Consider the following 21,519-nt stretch of genomic DNA (forward strand, 5'->3'; position numbering starts at 1 on the left):
AGGTGATTTTCCCCCTCTACTCCACTCTTGTGAGACCCCACCTGGAATACTGCGTGCAGGCCTGGGGCCCACAGCACGAGAAGGATGTGGAGCTCTTGGAACGGTCCAGAGGAGGGCCACTAAGATGATCAGAGGGCTGGAGCACCTCTCCTATGAAGAAAGATTGAGGGATCTGTGAAACTAGCTGACAAAGTGTTCTCATGTGCAAATTTATATGAGGGATAAGATTGTGCTACTACTGTTACTCACCCCTAAAGTGGAATTAAGATTTCAGCCCACTACAAAATACACTTTCCTTATCCGTAGGTTTCATTACACTGACACGGGTTACATCCAGTGATGACATACTGACAGTATACTACTTGAGTATTTCTGTGTTGAGCGTTCCCTTGTATCTGAACACTGGTGTCTGGTTTTCTACAGCTACAATCATTTGAATCAGAAATCGGAGCAGGCAACTTGATCTTCTGGCACCATCCCTATCTTTTCTTGTCAGACCATTATTTAACCACTGTTACCTCACAAGGATACACTTTCCACTGATGAGTAACTTACTTGTGTTGTTACTGAGATAATTAATTATCAATGCACTGAAGACAGAATGCATTATAACAGTGGCTATCAAAACTAATGGTGTTCATACAGGCAATCACCAACAGGAAAATAATGCCGTGCTTGCTTTGGTGACCTACAGCATAAATTCATGCCAATAAAAATAAAATCAGGTTATAATTGTTAATGGTTATTACACATTAAGAACAAGGTTGTATGTTGAAAGAAATGACTTTCTATGTGGTACCTTGAAATACATATTTCACTTAGATGAGTTGGTGAGATATTTTTTATCTACCTGTAGATACCAACATTGCAAAGCGAGTTTGCTGTCCCATGCTCCCTTTGCAAAACTGTGCTCTCACCTGTGGGGAGCTTTTCATGTAGTCTGTTTTAGGCATCTCTTTTAGCATAAGACTGATTAGAAGATTAGAAGTGTAAAATTAGTTCCGGGGAGTGTAAAGAAAGCATTTACTCACATGTAAACATCCATATTTGTTCAGGAGTCCCGGCTGTTAAAAAAAAAAAAAAAAAAGCTTCATTCTATTAAGACTGGAATTAACCTTACAAATTATAATTATCTTTTTGTAAGTGACGATAACCTCAGGAGAGATTATACAAATATGTACATAAAGATAGCACCATTCCAGATAGATTACTGTGGTTTCCTATTTGACAATCTCCCCTATAGTTACAAAGAATACTTGCTTAATGATGCAGCATAATTGTAACAACTCTAAAATATTAAATATTAAATATTTTAGAAATAGTATTCAAAACATTAAATTACATCACATATATTAAAAAAAAACTTGCAAAAATAGTCTTATTGATGCTACACAAACATGCAGAAACTTAAAAATGTTAAAATGTTATTCTCAAACATAAATACATAGTTCCAGAAGTTTTTGCCCCCACCTCACTTGTTAGAATGTGCAATGTTCATATGAATGAGCAACTCCTTAGTATTTTTCTTAAGATCTCAAGTTTAACTTAAAATTTTTTACTCAATACAGAATTATATATTGTCCTACCTGTTTCTTCTACAGTTAACACTACAGATGTATCTAAACTTCAGAAACAGCGCTTATCTCTGCAACTACCTTATGGGAAGTTTGGAAATAATGGAGTTTTATGGGAGGAGAACTGAAGACCAGGGAGGTTAAGAATCAAAAGGCCAGTCAGTCTCACTTGTGTGCCTGGCAAGATCATAGAGCAGATCCTCCTGGAAACTCTGATAAGGCACATGGAAAATAAGGAGGTGACTGGTGACAGCCAACAAGGCTTCACTAAGGGCAGATCATGCCTGACAAATCTGGTGGCCTTCTACAATGGGGCTACAATATGGGTGGACAGCAGAAGAACAACTGACAGCTGGACTGGATGTGCAAAGCATTTGACACTGTCTCCCATGATATCCTCGTCCTTACATTGGAGACACATGGGTTTGACAGACCACTCAGTGGATGAGGAACTGGCTGGATGGTCACACTCATAGGGTTGCGGTCAACAGCTCAATGGCCAGGTGGAGATCAGTAACAAGTGGCGTTCCTCAGTACTGGGAGTGGCACCGTTTAACATCTTTGTTGGTTTACATGGACAGTGGGATCGAGTGCACCCTCAGCAAGTTTGCCGATGACACCAAACTGTGTGGTGCTGTCAACACAATGGAAGGAAGGGATGCCATCCAGAAGGACCTGGACAGGCTGAGGAGGTGGGCCTGTAAGAACCTCACGAGGTTCAACAAGGCCAAGTGTAAGGTCTTGCACTCAGACCAAGGCGATCCCAAGCACAAACACAGGCTGGGTGGAGAATGTCCTAATGAGGAGGAGCTGGGGTTGTTGGTTGACAAGAAGTTTGACATGAGCCAGCAATATGCACTTGCAGGCCAGAAAGCCAGCCACATCCTGGGCTGCATCAAAAGAAGCATGGCCAGCAGGTCAAGGGAGGTGATTGTCCTCTTCTACTCTGCTCTTGTGAAACCCCACCTGGAGCACTGCATTGAGCTCTGGGGCCCCCAGCACAAGAAGGACATCAAAGTATTAGAACGAGTCCAGAGGAGGGCCACAAATACAATCAAAGGGTTGGAGCACCTCTCGTACAAAGACAAGACAGAGTTGTGATTGTTCAGCCTGGAGAAGAGAATGCTCCAGGGATACCCCACTCAAGCCTTCCATTATCTAAAGGGTGGGCTACAGGAAAGTGGGGAGGGACTCTTTGTCAGGCAGTGTAGTGGCAGGACATGGGGTAATGGCTTTAAACTAGAAGAGAGTAATTTAGATCAGATATTAATAAGAAATTCTTCCCTCTGAGGGTGGTGAGGCACTGGAACAGGTTGCCCAGAGCAGCTGTGGATGTCCCATCCCTGGAGGTGTTGAAGGTCAGATGGGGCTTTGAGCAACCTGGTCTGGTGGGAGGTGTTCCTCACCACGGCCATGGCAGTGTCGTTGGAACTAGGTGATCTTTAACCAAACCATTCTGTGGTTCTATGATAAATATTAACTGCTTTTGAGTGCTGACTCTGAAATGCTTTGTGACTGTTCAAAAATATGTAATGCTATGTAACGTCAAATATGTTTTCACACTTTTATCAAAATTGACTAGTCAGCACTTTTGAGAATCAGGTTCAAAAGAATCGTATTTGACTTTATACATGATTTTGGATGCCTGGTCACAGAATATCTTGTTTCACTACCTTTCCCCAGAATCATTTAGGAAACGCATGACAGAACAGTACAGAGAGTCCATCAATTTTCTGCTGCAGTAATCACAAGATCATGCTCTCCCCCTCTCTAAATATTTACCATAGATATTTAACTTCTGATACAATATGCTAAGGAATCTTGTAATACTACCATTTACAAACTATACTTACCCAACCCATTCACAGTCAACTAGATGAAACACAGCCTAGTAGAAGAGAATGATATGCTATTGTGTAATTAAGTACTGCCAAGAAAATAGAATCACTTAAAGAAGTGCAACATTCAAATGATTAGGATCACTATAAAATTACATGCAACAGTATGGCATTTTCTTTCATGTGAGGTTTTAGCCTTAATTGAAGATACAGTAATTCCATTTGTGTTTCTTCCTTTTTATTTGTCAGTTCATGTAAATTATACTGAATTTTAACTCACTTTATATTTTCATGTTATCTTCATATTTTGAGTATAGCCAACATTTTAGTGCCTAAAATCTACCAGAGTTGTTATGCAAAAGAAATTATATTTTCCATTACCTAGGGATTCACATTTAGATATGATTAACATAGTTCAGAAGTTGACTTGAGCTTTGCTTGAAGCTGATATGCACATGATGCAGTTTTACTCTTTAGAGCAGTTTATGTAACTGATTAAACTCACTAGTAGGCTTGAAATAAAACAGTCCAGAGGACCAAGCTACCATCACAAACATGTTACAGCTCTCAAACTAAATGTAGCCTTCCCTCGATTTAAAATGTACTGGCATTGCACTAATGATTTAAGTAAAAAAAAAAAAATTACAAGCATTTTACCAGGACTTACTGGAATACAAGGAAGCTAAGATATGTGAATAAATTACTTTTTACCTTAGTTTGGATACCAATTAATACTGGATAACAATAGCCTGATGAACTCCTGAGCTACCAACTTTTTGTAGATTTGCAATTTTTCCCAAGTGCGGACTATTTTGACAATTGAAACGCTGATGACACTGGTCTTCATTTTAAAAGTCTCATTTTCTCAGACAAATGGACATACTGTCATGTATACACAGGAGGAGTAATAAACCAAATAACCTAGAAAATGTAGAGTTGTATCCTGTCAGTTTTTATTTGCACAAAGCAGTAGCCCCTGTGCAACCAGTTATATTAAAACTGTTCAAGGACCAGTTTATTCATTTAACAAAGCATTATTTGAATACAGAAGACAGTTTTATTTACCCCAATAAATATTTGGAAAGTCTCCTCATGTGGTAGGTGCCACAGTGATAGTAAGATACTAGAATATTCCTCTGCTCACTCAATGTTAACTTTTTCCGGAAGTATAAGATGATCCCAGTTCTGTTGCACAAGGCTTTGATTATTATTTATTTATTTTGCCAGGAAACAGCCTGACAAGACACAGTAATTTAGGAGAAAAGAATGGATCAGCTTTGCTATAGGATCAGAAGATACTCTAGTGTGCCAGATCTCACTGCATAACATGAATCCCCTGCAAGATTCTGGCTCTCAGTTTTCAGCTACCTCCTCCCCATTTTTCCCTGACTTTTATACTTTTAAAAAAGTGTTCAGATTACTTTAGAATTTACTTTTATATAACTTTGAATTACGTTTGCAGTACAAGAAAGTGCCCTTAGCTTAGAAGACTTAATTACAGCAATTGAGCAGATGGAGAATTTCCAGCTTATCAGAAATTCATAAGGAAGCAGGTAAGTAGAATAGACTTTGACGCCTTTAAGCTTGCCAATTTCAAAGTAATAATCTTGAAAATACAATAAACATTAAGATTTATTCATTTAGTCAAAACATTCTTTAAACCAAGTTTAATTTCCTCTTAAGAGTTTAATTTACTACTGTACAGAACTCATGACAATGGTAAATTATATTCAGTTGCAAGCCTTTTTCAAACAACACAGAATTTCAAAGTGTTCTCTTTAATGAGACCTCTCCAAAGTTCTTCTGAAGTCTCATTAAAGCTTCTGTTGTACATAGCATTCCACCTCACCTTTTAGAAAGGCAAGATATACTTAACCACAACTTTAATTTTTGAGCAGACATATGCCTGGGGTTTGTGATCACTGGTAGGAACAGCAGCCCAGCTGACTAATAAAGCCAGTTTCCATCAGGAAGTTCAACCACCACTATGGAAACTTGGAATTGCCTAAGTTTTAGGTCGCGTGATTTTTGGAATACCTTCTGTTTGTACATAGCATTTCATTGTTGAGGCTGAGGCTATCGTATTACTTGCTACACGTATCTGTAAAGCCTAGACAACACTTACGAGTATCATTAGTTTTATTACTCCTCTGTATTTATTGCAGCATTTCAAGAATGTTAAGTTAGTAACTTACCTTAGTACTGGGGACAGGAAGTCAAAAGCAAGCTCCATAAAGAAATAGCGTACTTTCTACTATTAATTTTTGTCCACATTTATTTATGAGTAAAACAAACAGCAAACATTACAGCAAAGGGGACACTCAGGCCCAGATTTAAAAAAAAAAAAAAACAAAACAGGTGCCTGGATAGATTCTGATTTTAGGCACCGTAAGATTGCTGACAAAGTACACAAGAAGAAGTGAAAGTCATGAGTGTTTCAGCAAACTTTAAGTGCATTTCAGTATTTATTTAGATGTTTAAGCTCTCGCACTAGATTTTACAAGCTGGTGAACACTGGCAAAATTATTTCTCCCACAGAACTATAACCACACATTCCCAAGACAGTATAAATATATGGTTGAACTAACATTAATACACATCACCATTTTATCAATTACATAATAAAACAAATTATCAAGTATCCAAATATTAAGTTACGCAGCTTGAAAGGCATACAAAATATTACAGAGGTCTGCCCAAGTCATAGCAGAAACTCAAGGAGGGAAAAACAAAAGAAAAAAAAATAATCACACTTTCAACAAAGCAATAGTTGGTAAACAACTTTCAATAGGTACAGTAAAAGAAACTACAAGATTTTTCAGAAATTTTCTGATTAAGAATTTTTAGCTACAATAACAAAGCATTTCTACGTTTTAAAAAAATATTTACTAAAGTAAAGGGCATATTCTATACTTCCTGCACAAGACAAAGGCAACATTTTACTAGAAATATTAAATAGCCCCTCCCAACCTTTTTAGGCCCTCTGTTAAGTTGCACATCAAGTGCCAACATTAATTTTACTGTAAGGCTTTTTGTCTGGAGACATTAAAGACTTGTGTGCTTCTGTACAATTTAAAAGATTTTCTACATGAGTAACCATAGAGTAATGATTTGTAAAATGGAGAGGTTCAGGTAACAGAAAGTACAGACACTGGAGAAAAAGTTGCTGTAATTCATAGTATTAAAAAAACAGACTGTGCAAATCCTGATAATTCTAGTGCGATTGTGGGAGACGAAACATACAGTGAAGCAGGCAAGACTATCTTAGAGGCCATATTCTTCAATATTGAAATGACTAGAAAAAAAAAAGTAAGGTCCAGATAAGCTGGTAGTTCTTAATTCATCAGAACTATGCTCATTTATAAGGAAAAACATATAGCTGATATGCTGGGTATTTTGGCACCTAATCTCTCTACGGATTGATTTACTTTAGTACCCCAATTTTTAGTAGTAGAAACTAGGTGGGTAAGACTCAATGGCATGATTAAAGGATATTTGAACTGGTAATTAATAAACAAGGAGACAGCTCAGACAGCTCAGGGTACAGCAAAAACATTTACTGGGTCTCCAAACAGTTGAGTATTTATCTAAACATACAGTTGCATTTCTACTAAGCTTTTAGCCTATTAATTACTCCTAAGGAAGCTTCCTTTACTACTAAAAAATATCAGACCCATGTCTTTGGCATGCAGTCTGCTTAATTCTTAGTTCCCGTCCTTTAATCCTACAGTAGTAGTATAGGCTGTTGGGCTTTACTGAATGCAACAGTTATTTCGGTGACCATTGGAGTCTTTAAAACGGAGGCGCATCTTGGGGCGGTATTTCTCCAAGTACAGAAGTTGCTTGCTGTTAAAAGCTCCACGACGTTTCCTAAATAGAAGAAAAAGTGTCTTAAAACATTCAATTACTGCCCAGTGAAATAATACCACCCATTGGAGAAAAATATTTTTAGGTCACTTGAAAAAATACCATTAAGTCAGGACTGTAATGAAAATAACAGTAATTAAAAGTTAAGTGCCAGGAAAGAGGGTGGTAGCTTCCTTTCACAAATACCTAATTGGACTACATAGTATTTTAGATAGTGTTTCCACCTCTGATATATACAAGAGAAAGATCTTGCAGATCTTTAGAAGAGACTTCAAAAGAAAGCTACAGAGAGCAGATTTGAGACCGTTTCTTCCTTAAACAAGCTAAGGTTATGTAATCTCTTAAAATAATTAAGAATACTACAATATTGAGAGAGTATTTAGCATTTTAAGTTGAACTTTCTTGGTTCTGCTCAAACCAAGAACCTATGAAAGAGCTACGTTTTCCTTTATTCTTTGGAATGTGTACCAGGTTTCATATTCCTCACTTTGTATATACCAGCCTGAAGATGTGCAAGCTGAACATAATTCCTCAAAGGCTTGGCAATTATACAAGTATTTTGCCATTTTTAGTAGGCACAAAAAATAGAAGGAAATACTCTTCTTAGGTAGGCTACCAGAAAAAAAAAGACATGGGGGAAAAACTGTTTAGCACACTTTGATCTAATAAAGAAAGGAGCCACAAAGGGGAATGAATGAATGTTAGCTCCAGCTAGTAGACAGAACCTAAGTCTCGAAGGTGTTGTGCCTCTCAAGAGGAAATACCAATCCCACATGTCAAGTCTTAGAACACTGACTGTTATGAAGAATGTCTGAAGATCAACAAACAATAATTTAGAATTCCCTGCAGTACCCAAGGATATGTCAATGTGTTATATCTTGGAAACAGATGTTAGCTTCGTACTTACTGTCTTATAAACTGCACTGCATCTTCATACTTCATTCCACATTCTATCAGTGCAAGAGCAACTAAGACTGGAGCTCTGGTTAAAAAAAAAGTTCAATTTAGCATTTACCAGTGCATACTCAGGAAAGAATTATACTTCCCCCACTTCTTCCCTCGAGAAGCAAAGAAGACATGCATAAGGACAGAAGAGAAACATAAGGAAGACGGAAAGGTTTTCTACATAACCGGGTGATTATACCATGTTTTCAAGCTATGTACTGCCCTTAAAAAAAAAAAAAAAAAAAAGGAAGAATTAACTATGGTTAACCATAGTTTTGTTCACCTGACTTCAGGTATATGGGAAGACAGCAAGAATAAAATGTAAGTTATTATTCCACCCAAGCCAAGAATTTCCTTGCTTGCTAAAGTGTTCTTCATCTGACAGAATGCTGTCTTCAGTTAAGAAAGCCTGGCACAAATTAACAGAGATTAACAACGTATGGCTCCATTTATTTATTTATTTTTTTTAAGAAAGTTCCACATGCAAGACAGAAAAAACATGCCATACTGCAGCAAAAGGTATGCACACCTAATAACAAGCTTACTAAATGGTTTCATATGCTTACTAAATGATTTTATAAGGATTTAACAAGCCTTACATGTAAGATAGATTTTTTTTCCAACTAGTTAACCACAAAATTTTGAGGGGGAAAACCAGACACATCGCTTGTTTTGGTGGCATTCAGCAGTACAGTCAACTCATGTGAAGCCATAATGCAAGCAGTGGATAAGTGACGCCAAGACCAGAAACCTCCATTTTATATTAGAAATGCTGAAACCAATGGCTAAAATATTTCAGCTACCTTTTGAGCAGACTTATTTCTAGGTAGTCTAAAAAAGCAACAGAAAAAACATTTTGTCTTCAGAACTTTTAGAGCTGTATTTAAGAGCCCCAGCAGACAGAAGAAGCAGAGTTGGTAGGGTATTTAGCTTCATCTGTATAAATTTTGAGGCTGGTGTCACTGAAACAGGGCTTTTAGACTTTGGAAAACAGCCAAATATCTGGTGAGTTAAAGTTGTTCTTGATATGCCAAAACACCTCACTCATTTGGGGCTAATAGCTATAGTATCCTCATTACTAGGAAACTGACAATACTGCTGCAATATGGATGGAAAAAGACATATAGATGAGAATCAGTAAAAAACAAATCCATACAGAAAAGAAAGCCTGTAGCAAGACAAAAAATATCAGGGGGATACTCATTAATATGCTTGGTATAGGAATGTAGTTTTTTACTTAATTTAGTAACTCAATAGCTGTGATAACAGCACAATCTTTTGAATAACCTAAGTCCCATATTACATACAACAGTTTGCTGTCATTTAACCTACTCGAGTGTGAGCTCATTCCAATGCTGGATCTGTGACTATTTTACATTTGCCTCAACTACGCTTTTGTACTAAATATTCGAAAGTCTGACCAGGGATAACAGATCTTTAAAACTTTACCCACCGTCCAAGACCAGCAACACAGTGTACAGCAATACAACAACCAGGTTCTTCACGAAATTTAACTTTAAGGAGGTTTAGCCAATCATCAACAATCTGGTTGGATGGTGGAGCACCGTCATCAAAGGGCCAGTCCTATAATATAACATGAGACATGCATAATTACATAGAAGATGCAACTACTACTGCTTTGTGCATAAAAAAAAAAGTGTGCATAATTGACGACAGAGCTGACAGACAAGGGAACTGCTCAAATTTATGTTTTCTTATAAATAAAAGCATAGCAATATTAGGAGTATATTCCTCTCAACCAGTTTCATTGAGCAAAGGCATTTCCACAAAAAATGTTTTTTTCTCCTAAGAGAAGAGGTCTATGGAGCTATGCACTCATCAGCTGCTGGAATATGCTTATAGAGTGAATTAAGCTGGTGACTAATAACTATAAACATTAAGTGTCAAAAAGCATCTGTTACACTACTTACCAAAACCTGAATGCCTTCTTTTTCCACCGGAGCAGTGTCATAAGTAGCTTCACACACTCTTACCACTGTGGTAACACCGTATTTCTTAAGTTCCTAGGGAGTGAAAAGAACCGTTTTAAGAGCAAGATGACATTTTCTCAACTGGTTTGCTTATTAACTTCTTCCTAAAGTTTCAGTAAATGAACTAACACAAATGCTTGCCAGCCTGTGAAGAACACAGCTGAAATCAAAGACTACTGTGCACTAATGCCAGATACCTGTAAGCTCTTCTGCAAACATATCTGAAGTGGTTTGCTTCTTAGATCTTCCCCTTTGCATACTCCACTTAAAACTAGCAGTTTGTAACACACTTTACTGATAAGAATTAGGAGAATAGGGCAATAAATCATTCCAGTTCATGGGTTTTCATTATTGGAGAATAAAAAAATAATTTTCCATTTTACTATTAAGCCTCATTTATGAGAAACAACAGTACAATCACACTTCATTTTCCCTGCAAAAAAACATCATTCACACTGTCTGTGAACACTTCATCTAGCTGTGAGAGTATAAAAAATTTATTAACTCACTGTATTTCTTGTAAATTAGCCCATACTAAATGCATATATGTAACAGAGGTACGATAGACCTTAAATCTTGCTAATAAGATTGCATTACAAACTCAAACCTTACCCATAGGTAACTCTAGAAGAAGGCATTTTTATCATACACTTAACTATACAACTTATGCCTCCAGCATGTTAGCTGCAAGGTTCAGATGGAAGATTCAGATACAAGCAATATATGCTAAGACATGCTTTAGCTGGGAAAGAGTTTCAGCATATACTGGAACACTTAAGTAGCATCAACAACTCAGGATGCAGAACAAGTTTACTACTATAAATTTCAGTCATGTAAGCAATGACACTCAAGAGGATTGTCTTCAGCTACACTAGAACCCTCATCTACTAATACTCAATGGATACAGGCAGTGAAAACATGCTGCGATTCTATTATTTATTCCTAAATTGCTGGTGTACAATCTATACTGAATTATTCTCTTTGTAAGCAGTATTGCAATAAAGGCAAAGAAATGTTACACTGCTTAGATGAATCTGAACATGGGTTCCCATCACTAGCAGATCCTGGTACTGTTCTACAGAACTCAGCCAAGACCATTCCTGATTACGCTCCTAAGCAGCGTACTAAATACTAGACAACAATTATTTCTGTGCTTCACTTTCAGAAGTATGGTTTAGTGAAGGCTTAAGTCTCCAAGTAGATTTGTCTGTAAAGCATGGCATTGCTACTTGAAATGAGTTAATATATGAACAGCCTCATCACTACTTCATACAGACTCTGTAGTTAACAAATACTGAGGAAGGAAATTGTTAGTATAGTCTGCTGTTGAGGCATAAATAAGAACACATCAGTAAGAACTTTGGCCCAACCTTACCTCTATAAATTTGTTTAAGGTTGCGTTGGTTGGATTGTGTGTGATTAGGAATCTCATGTTCTTGTAGGTGATTTCCACAGGAGCTGGGCGGTTCATTCGGGCCATATTAATTTAGTTAAACATGCAACAAGATTATGAAAGGATTCAAAAAAATCTAATACAGAAGTGATGTAGAGAAACTGAAGTCTACTTCACTATACTCCACGTGAAATTCTCAGTGCTTCGAAGTATGAAGTTGGGAGCAATGGGAAATGAAATGAACCTCCTAACAAGAAGCAGCAATTCTTCAATCCAGTAATACTGAGGCAAAAGAAAGGCAGTGCACTGAGGTTTACCCCATCCAGGTCTGAATTCTTTTGTTAAATGCTCTGCCAATTTCAATTCAATACTTCTTATCCTGGTCAACCACTCTTAGGGGGGCTTCTTGGTGGAGTAGTAATGAATTTCTACAGTTCACTTGTCTGCATAGAGGTCGTGCTGTGCCTGGCAGTAGTCTCCACTGCCCTTCAGAAACTCCATAAATGTGTGACCAAGAACACCACAGAACTGCTGTAAAGAGAAAGGAGAAAGAAGCAAAATGAGCATACATAAAGTAAGGTTATTTTTAAGACAATAAGCATTATAAACTGAATAAATGAAAGGAGAAAGACCAAGTTTCACAAGGATTATTCTTTAAATCCAAGAATTAGGTTTGCATAAAAATCCTGTTACCTTCCCTGACAAAGAAACTAAATGTTTACTAGAAAGTCAATATATTTATTAAAACAAAGTTGCTGCATCAAGTACTTTAATACTGAAGATTTAAATATTTTCAAGTATAAACTCAGAAGTGCTAACATTGCAAGAAAATATGAAGTTTTAAGAACTCCCAGTGTACCTATCTTCTACTGCAAATTAAGAAATATCACAACACCTACTGAAGTTACACTGACCTTAAGCAGCCACACAAAGGCACACATGAGATTCCTTGAATGTTCACTCTGAATATTCAGACAACTACTGTTTAAACCAAACTACCATTCTCTACACAGAGACAGAATAACCTGCCTTAAAGGATAATGCAACGGACAGTTTGCATGTAGGAACAATTAACTCACATGCAGAATAGCCAGTTAAAAAAAAAAAAAAAAACAAAAAAAAACTGGAAATGCAGGAGGCCTTGAAAGCAAACCCCAAAATCTTTATGGCCTAACAAAGTAACACAAGGTTTGAAACATGTTTTGAGACTTAAAGCGTGCAGACTTCTAAATGAACATTTCACATACTCAAGGATGAAGACATTATATCAAGATAGTGGCTATACTCTAGCTAGAAAAAATATGAAGGCAACTTATTGGCTAGGTTATTCCTGCCCAGTAGCCTGCTATTTCCCTAAGATTAAATTTGCATATAAAGTTACTGCAAGATGCACAATCAGGAAGTAGATAGCTGATGAACTGCCATAAGTTATGCATTCACTTGCAGATGTTGCTGTGAATATGATCCAGGAATACATGCTTTCATGCACTCTGGAATCTTATGGCACAGGAGTTAGTTTCGTGCCTAGCTACATTGGCAGTGCTGATGACGATACCCAAAAGCCCCTTTCTACCTGGGGAACAGAGGGTAAAAAGAAGTTTTGTTTCCCAAAAGGATAGATACAGGCTGAAACAGATGCCCACAAATTATTCTTAGGTATAATGAGAAACATCACCAACCCTACAACTTCTCAGGAAAAATGAAGTATGCTGGCCAGTCAACTTCAAACACTGGGAGGAATTCAAATATATCTAAGTCCAAACAAAATATCACCCAACATACTTTGGGAATGGGTTAGCTGAGCATGCAATATTACAGAAGAGACTTACTATCAGAGACTTACTGTTTAAAATGGGATTTTTGGTAGGCTAGGAAATGGCAATATCAGTTCTTTGCCTTCATATATCTAGCTACGTTGTATATTTTTCTAGTAAGTAAACTGTAGCAATCATCAGACTTTATTTTTTTTTTAACCACAAACTCTATGCATCCATCCACATATACGATCATGGCAAGCACGCATGAGAAAATAAGCAACAGAATTTCAGTGCTCCTACACTCAACTTTCTTTCAAATAACCATGAAAGAACCAGCCTGTGCTGAAAAGCAGCCCAACCACAAGAAAGCAAATTCAACAGATGAGAACCTAAAGAAAACTGCACGATAAAGCCTGACAACTGCCAACGTCTTAAACCACTTCGTTGAAAAGGGCAGGAAGAAAAAGTTACATGCAAATAACTCACAGTTGCTAGCTGCCATCCAAGATTTGGAGTCACACCAAGACCCCACTGCAGACGCTAAAGCATATCCAGAAAGACGACAGCGAGCATATTCATAACAATGCTGAGTATTAAGCAGAAGTCACAACAGATCAGATGACCTAACAATTGCTGGTTTTCCCAAGAGGCCTCCTGGCAGCACAGGAGTTCTCCAAGTGCTGTATGCTTTTAAAGAACTGCAACAATGTTTTATGTTGCAGACAGGGCTTTGCTCCATTCCTAAGTCCAGAGGAGAGGAAGTCCTTGTAACAGGGAAAAGTCATTCCAGTTTAGACTGTAGCAGAGATGAACCATACAGTTACCAAGTACCTGTACAAAAAGCACACCAAATGCCTCCCCTGGTCCTTTTCACATTTTCAGACAGCTTTTTGTTACCAACTTTGAAGGATGCACCTTACTGGCTTAAAAAGAAGACAAAAAAATAAACAACTGCTAACCAGTATGACACAAAAAGAGCTGCACACACGTTGCTGCCATTCCAGAGGTTCTATCATCACCATTTTTATGAAGACTAGAGGATTAATTCTCCAAGTAATTGTGATTTATTTGTGACGTAACCTAAGATCTTGAAATAAAATAAGCATGAAAAAGGAGCAGGAAGGATCCCTTGAAGAGTTAAAGGGCAACAGACTAACAGTAGCCAGCAGAATGTGAAGAATTTCAAGCATCATCATTGACATACCAACCATACCAGCAAAAGGTAGATGGTGCAATAAAGAGTCCTAGGACCAGACTTAGGGAACACCTAAAATAGCAACTGAAGAGGGCTTATTTAAAGTCACTTTCAATTAGTTTAAGAAGCAGAACGCCAGAAAAGCACAGGGCAGCTTTAAGCAGATCCATCTGCGCAAGGTCTTACACTGCTTTTCTCATGTGCTGGCAGATCTCATGTTTATCTCTTTGTAAGTCTTCTAAGACAAGCTGGCCATTTTCTCCAGTAGAGGATGAGGGAGAGAAAAGTGTCAGAAACAGAAATAACAGAAAAAACGTGAGCTCGAAATTATGAGACAGAACTGGGTCACTAGGGTAAAGAAACAGTTTTTCAATCCGCAAGATGAAGAATTTAGAGGGAAAGGAACACAGAGTAATTGGAAACAAGGCAGCACGACCCCATATGGTGGCAGGTAGGAAGTAAGAAGCCATCGGGTTTCATCCAGTCCAGTAGGTTGGCTGCCCTCAGTGCGCGCCTGGGAGTACTCAATATAAAAGCAGACAAACACTTCGCAGGGGTAAAGAGGAGGGCAGGCAGCAGAGCACTGGTTAAGCAGCAACGCCTCCTTTTTCAAAGCAGATTGTTAATTACATCCAGAAACTGCGTTCACAATTCAAATTATACGAAGTTGAAGGGACTATATTACACGATGTTAAGTTTGAGTTCCCTGTGCAATTAACCCCTACAAATGGATTCATTTCTTTAATACTGGCTTAGCAGTTAGCAATTAGACACATCAGCACCTTACTAATTCAGAGAAGTACGGACCTAACTAAGCATGCATTTCGTTCTCACTGTTTGCCTTGGCAACAGCTGCTGCCACATTATAAAGGAGCAAAGCTCACATTTTCCTTTGATGAGTATGCCATCTCTTCTCATCACTGCTAGCTGGAAAGCTCTGTGTGCAGACCGATTCCTTAATGCTATAATAGTCTGTACTATGCTAAGATAGATTTTGCCAACCTAATTTAGGTCTGTTCTGGGAGTTAAGTTAAAATTACAAACAAGTATATTGGCATGCTCTTTGTGTTAGGACATTAAGTTGGAGTACAAGGTTTCATCCCTCTTCAGCAAAAAGGTCTGGAAGACAAAAAGTCAGCTATAAACACGCTGTTGCAGTAATTAACACCACCTCATGCTTGGTGAGAGCCCAAATGACTTCAACTTTCAAAAGGCTTGGAAGTACAGTTTAAGTCACTGTATTTTTTTAGATAGTTCATTATTTGGTAGGTGATTTATCAAAAAATCAAGATGCCATATAAATGCATAAGGCTGCACAAGTGAAACCCAAATGCATGCTGTTGTATACAGAAGTTTAACAGAATGATATCAACCAACAGTTTGTACTGTTAATTTGGGTACTCCGTCACATGGCTTTCCATTTCAATGTGAGCTATCCTTGAGGAAATTAACACTGAAGGATTTTTGGTGATGATAGCAGCACTTTCTATTAGTAACAGAAAGCCAGGCTACATTTAGACTCTCAGATCCGTCAAGACTTGGAAAACAAAATGAAGGTTTAATATGCCAAGACCTCCTATTAAAAGAAGGTATCCCGTCCAATAAGGGACAAAGTCATGTTAACTATGATTGCTCCATCTATCATTGAAATTACAAGAAATTACAGAATAATTACTCAAGCAAGAGGAAGACATCTCATAAAGAAAAGCTTTAATTCACACCCTTCTTTGGGATAGGAAGCTAAATTATTTGTCTTTGCTGACAGGAAGATTCAAACATCAATTCTGTTTGAAACAATCATTTACATCTGGCAAAAAGTGCTTATGAAAAATCTGTTAGATTGGTACCGACATGTGGAAATGGAAGGCCTGTAGGGTTAACCCATGGTGCTGATGTTCGTTCAAAACCTGGTAGCACCTTTAGAAGTGTGCAAACCAGAAGCTCTGGTCTACACAGCTGCAGGGCACTTCACTTTCAGAAGATGTGTAAGATGGCTCTCAGCTGCTCAACCCACCTGCTCCTAGACTGAACATTTATGTCCAGAATCAGCGATGTGGGTGTCACATTCTCTGAAACCACACTGTAATACACTTTGTTACTGAAACTATGGAATAAAAGCTAGAAAACTGAACTTCATTACAATGTGACAGTGCCTACAATTGTTCTAACTTGCTACTTGTCAAAAAGCTACTGAAAAACAGGGGGGCAAGTATCCAGACTCTCTCTTACTACTCAAGGCCTAAGTGGTAACAAAGGCACAAAGAAGTGGGAGGGAAAGGGGTACTAACTGCAGAGCCATTACATAAGGTGATGGCACACCTTCATTAGGTGTTGTTGACAAGATTCTCCTTCCATCTACAGGGTACGCGAACACCTGTGTTATATCCACGGTGACAGGGCTACCCATTTTGGCTCAGAGAGCAACTCACAGCCTAAGAAAATACACTCTGATAGCACAAACAAGAAATGCCAGGGGTTTATCACAAATTCGTTACAACATGCTCCACAAAGGACATTTCTTGTGGTTAAAGCATGCAGTTCAGGGGAAGAAAAGATTATCTCAAAACTTCCTGTATAGAAAGTCAATGCAACTTCAACAGATGATGAAACAGAGGCCTTGTGACTATATTCCCAGTTCTCCTGCTTGCACCATGAAAGAACATGAAAAAAGCCTTAATTCCCTACTGGGGAGAGCAAGACGTGACAATCCAATTCCACCCCTTTTCTAATGCATCCTGAGTTTCTGAAAGTGAGGAAGGACAGACTCAGAAATTACTTAACGCTTCTGTTGCTTAGACAGCAAGCTACTTAATTCCTGTCATTCTACTCAAAACTTACTCCATTACATTTTAAGCATATAAAGGCAAATACAGTTATTGCTGTATTTTAAGTGTAATACAAATCCCCAAGAAGAAGCCGCATCTGTGAGAGAAGCTGTAAGAAGTTAGGGATCTACTTGTAACTGTTACCTTATTTATTGATCTTATAGAGTGAGTTTTATCTTCAAATATAAGGTATCTACAACTAGCTTAGAATTCAGTAATACCCTGATCAGGGAGTTCTGGTTAATCTTTAAGAGACGTGATCACTTACAGTCAGCCTACACACTGGGATAGATCCAGCATTATTACGTGGCATGTCTTTGTCATAAGAAAAAGGTTTCACAAGATAGGACTTATTAGATAAGGATAAGTTTTATTTATTTACTGCCATACTGACACGTTTAGTTTCACTAAAACAATGATATCCTTCTCCCTCAGCCCTCGCTACAGCTGTCACTCATTTTTCTTCCTCATTCTCACATTTCCTCCCTGCATTCTTTCACATTTTCCCCCTGAAACAATGCCGCTCCTGTACGACAATTTCAAAGCGCGCTGCCGTTCCGTCGGTATAATAACAAGAGCTGACATTTGAGTGTCATCTCCACGCTGTTTTTTTTTTTTTTTTTTTTTTTTTTTTTTTTTGATCTGACAGTTTAATGAAGTTACGAGGAGACAGTGTTCGTACTTCTGAGTCACTGCTTCGGCGACTCCGCAGACACAGGTAGACATATTGAGAAGTTGCCTCCGGCTGCGGCGAGGCGCAGCAGGATCGCCGAACCCTTGCGCCAGGGTCAGCTCAGAGGATTCGCTGTGCAGGCAGCTACGAGCCGCGCACAAGTGACCGTGCTCCTGCTGTTACCAGCTGACAGCAGCCGGATTTTGATCGCGTTTTGCTTGCTTGCGGAGGGCGCACCGCCACCTGCCAGCTTTGTGGCGTTGCTGCTTTAACACACAGCGTGCTCTGCGGTCACGGAAGTTAAGCAAGGGAGAGGTTACAAGGGGAGGGGAAGAGAACACCACAAAGAAAGGTCTCAACGACAGGCTCCGGCAAAATTCACGGCTTTTATTACGCTCGTCAGCTCGCAACCGCGAAGCGGGGCAGGCTGCTACGGCGGCACCCGTCCTCAACCTGCCTTCAGCCGCCTCCTCCGCAGCGTCGCTCTCCCCTGAGCCCGCTCCCGGCCTCGTTTGGGGGAAGGCTCCGCGCCCCGACAGCCGCCGCCCGGCGCAGACAAAGCGCGGCCGCCCCGCCGCCCTCCCGGCCTCCCTCATGGCCGCCCCCCCTCATGGCCGCCGCGCACGTGCCCGCCGCCATGGCTCCCCCCGGCCGCCCCCCCCCGCCCACGCGGCCGGACAAGCCGGGGCTTGCCCCAGCGCCCCGCGGGCCCGGGGCCGCGCCGAGCGCCGCCGAGGGGCCGCCACCTCCTCCTCCTGCTGCCGCCGCCGGGTCGGAGCCGCGCTTCTTCCCCCCGGCTCCCGCCGCGGAGCCATCTTGTCCCCCGCAGCCGCCGCCCGGCCCCGGCCTCCCCCCGGCAGGGGGCTCCCGGCCTGCCACAACGCCGGGGCGCTGCGGTGCCCGCACCGGGGGGGAGCCGCCGCCGCCACCGCCGCCGCCAGACGGTGATGCGGAGCGGCGGACAGGTCAACCCATCCCCTGGCGGCGCGGCGAGGGCGAGCCCAGCCCGGCTGCCCCGCGCCAGAACAAAGGAGACAACATGGAGGAGACGGAAGGGGCCGGGGAAAGGGGGGGAGAGGAGAGGGAGAGGCGCCGAGCCCGGCACGCCCGGGGGGGTGAGGGTCCGCGGGCAGGGTGCGGGGAAGGGAAGGAGGGGGGGGGGCGTCGCGTCGCGGCGGCACTCACAGGAATATGGTTACTCATTGAAGACTGTAGCCTGATCATACAGCCGGGGTGCGGGCGCCACCGCCGGGGGCAGGAGGAGCAGAAGCAGGAGGACGCGGAGGCGCTGGAGGCCGCGGAGCTGCCGGAGGGGGTTCGGCGGCGGAGCGGGGCTGGGGCATACAGCTGCGGCGGGCGGCGGCTCTGCGGGCTGGCGCGGCGCGGACGCGGCGGCACAAGGGGGGAGCCTGGGCGCCGCCTCCTGCACTAGCGCCGCGGGGCCCGCCCCTCGCCGGCGCCCGGCCGCGACGGGCGTGGCGCTCGCCCAATCGGAGGCGCCGCCGGCGCGGAGGGGGCGGGAGCGGCACCGCCCGCGGGGCGGGGCTTCCGCGGGGCGGGGGCGGGAGGGCGCCGAGAGGCGGAGGCAGCCGGCGGGAACCGGTTGCTGAGGGAGGCGGCGGGAGGGGGGCGGGGGCAGGGCCCGGCGCGATCGCGCCTCGCCCACAGGGGCGGGGAGCGCCGCCCCCGGCCGCCGCGGAGGGGAGCGGAGGGTGCCCGGGGGGGGCGCCGGGGGGGGTGTTGGCGGCGGGTCCGGAGCGGCGGCCCCCGGCCGGGCACCGTCAGCCCGGGCAACAGCTCGTGTGGGGCAGCTCCGCCTGAAGGGACGGGCTGCGTGAGGCAGCGCTGCCGCAGCCGGCTCGCTGAGCCGTTCTCCTGCGTAGTGCGTTACTGCGGGTCAGCAGTGTCCCGTCCTGACAGACCCGTGTCTTGTCTAAAAAATAAACAGCTAATTCTAAGTCTTGCCTGTTTTATATTAAATTGCACGAGGGCACGGCGCCTCCCTGGAGGTGCTCAGGGCCAGGCTGGATGAGGCCCCGAGCAGCCCTGTCATGATCCTCGATGATCTGCGAGGCCCCCTCCAACCCAAACCATGCTATGATTCTGTGACAATTGGTTTTGCCTAAATTTTCTATTTTTGTATAACCTCCATGGCATATTCACAGCCTTTGTTTCTTTTTTTTTTTTTTTTTTTTGATAACTTGCATATAAAAGAGGTGTTACTCAGAAGACGCCTGTACCACCTTTCACTCCACCTGCCTCCAGACTACACACGCATCAACTAATTTCTGTCCAGGAGTCACGTCTCTGCTGAGGTTACAAACTCAGCCTTTCTGGGCTATAAATACATCTGGCCTGTGTTTATTTACTTTTGCGTTTTCTATTTACTGACTGACTCAGGGCGCGTGTCTGGTGAACTTGTAGCTGCTCCGTATAAAGCTTCTTGTAAATGTGCTTGGAATACTATGAAGTAATAAGATGATCCCAAGGTTAATGGCTGCTTGGAATACTGTTTATTTGTCGGCGGTTACGATGTTAGGAAGGTTTCAGTGGAAAAAGAGAAAATGCAGACAGACCTTCCCTCTCTCATCAGTAAAGCCTGAGGAATTTGCTTTGGACAGAGTTCTGAGACAGATTAAACAGCTCTCTACCTGCTTTAATCTGTGCTGGTTTTTTTCCTCCAACAATGCAAGCTTTTGTTTACTGTTTCATTGCACATTAAACTGATCACGATTTTAGGATCAAATTACTTTCTGATGCAACATCCTTTCAGTACTGCAGCACAGTAGTGTACACTGGAAGTAAGGGTCACTGGCAGCTTCTTTGAAATTGTATTCCCTAGGAGGAAAGGATTTAGCTCAGAATGCTTTTAGTCTAAAACTACATTTTTTGAGGAAATAATGCTGGTGTCATTTAAGCGATTTATATTAATTTGTTTTACGATATTCCCTATCTTGACCCCTTTGTCATGGTCAAATATGTCCTACTAATCACTACATAAGATACAGTCCCTGTGTTTTACAGTCTAAGATGTCAAGACATACATGGAGTATTAGAAGAGAGATAATAAGCTGCTATTTCATACAACACAGAACAAAGATATTTGCAGAAGAAATAAAAGTGGATTGTTACAAAGTGCAAGGCAGTGTACTGATGAAATGAAGTGAGCTGAGGAGGCAGAAAGTAACAGATAGAAAGAGACAAGAACTCCTGAAGATAAGGAAAAAGAAATGCCTGTAAAGAGAAACCTGTGGGAGAAGAGACCAGGATGAACAGTTTGAGAGACAAAGATGCAGTCACCACAGTTGTGATATTAGGAAGACTAATATAACTTTTATGATAAGAGGTTATAATGGGGAACAGTTGGACAACTTTGACAACCTTCCTGTACTTTTCAAAAATCCATTATATTGTTTTTTAACCAAAGGGACCATGACAAGAAGTAGTCTTCAACATGCAGT

At 41.3% G+C, this 21,519-nt stretch overlaps 1 protein-coding gene across 2 annotated transcripts; it reads right to left on the reverse strand.

The window, feature by feature from the left end:
• Positions 1–5,845: 5,845 nt before the first annotated feature.
• On the reverse strand, positions 5,846–19,423 carry PTP4A1 (protein tyrosine phosphatase 4A1). Of its 2 annotated transcripts, none has more exons than XM_032184630.1 (6): positions 19,244–19,423; positions 11,591–12,136; positions 10,156–10,248; positions 9,678–9,808; positions 8,187–8,261; positions 5,846–7,282 (listed from the first exon to the last, which is right to left on the reverse strand). In XM_032184630.1, exons 2-6 carry the CDS (start codon positions 11,693–11,695, stop codon positions 7,165–7,167), a joined length of 522 nt encoding a protein of 173 aa, XP_032040521.1. In that variant the 5' UTR covers positions 11,696–12,136; positions 19,244–19,423; the 3' UTR covers positions 5,846–7,164. The 2 variants fall into 2 exon arrangements, with proteins under 2 accessions (XP_032040521.1, XP_032040520.1); XM_032184629.1 differs by having other exon boundaries at positions 11,591–12,139.
• Between the last annotated feature and the right edge of the window lie 2,096 nt (positions 19,424–21,519).

The sequence above is a fragment of the Aythya fuligula genome, chromosome 3 (genome assembly GCF_009819795.1).
Source record: "Aythya fuligula isolate bAytFul2 chromosome 3, bAytFul2.pri, whole genome shotgun sequence".
NCBI classification, from domain to species: Eukaryota; Metazoa; Chordata; class Aves; order Anseriformes; family Anatidae; genus Aythya; species Aythya fuligula.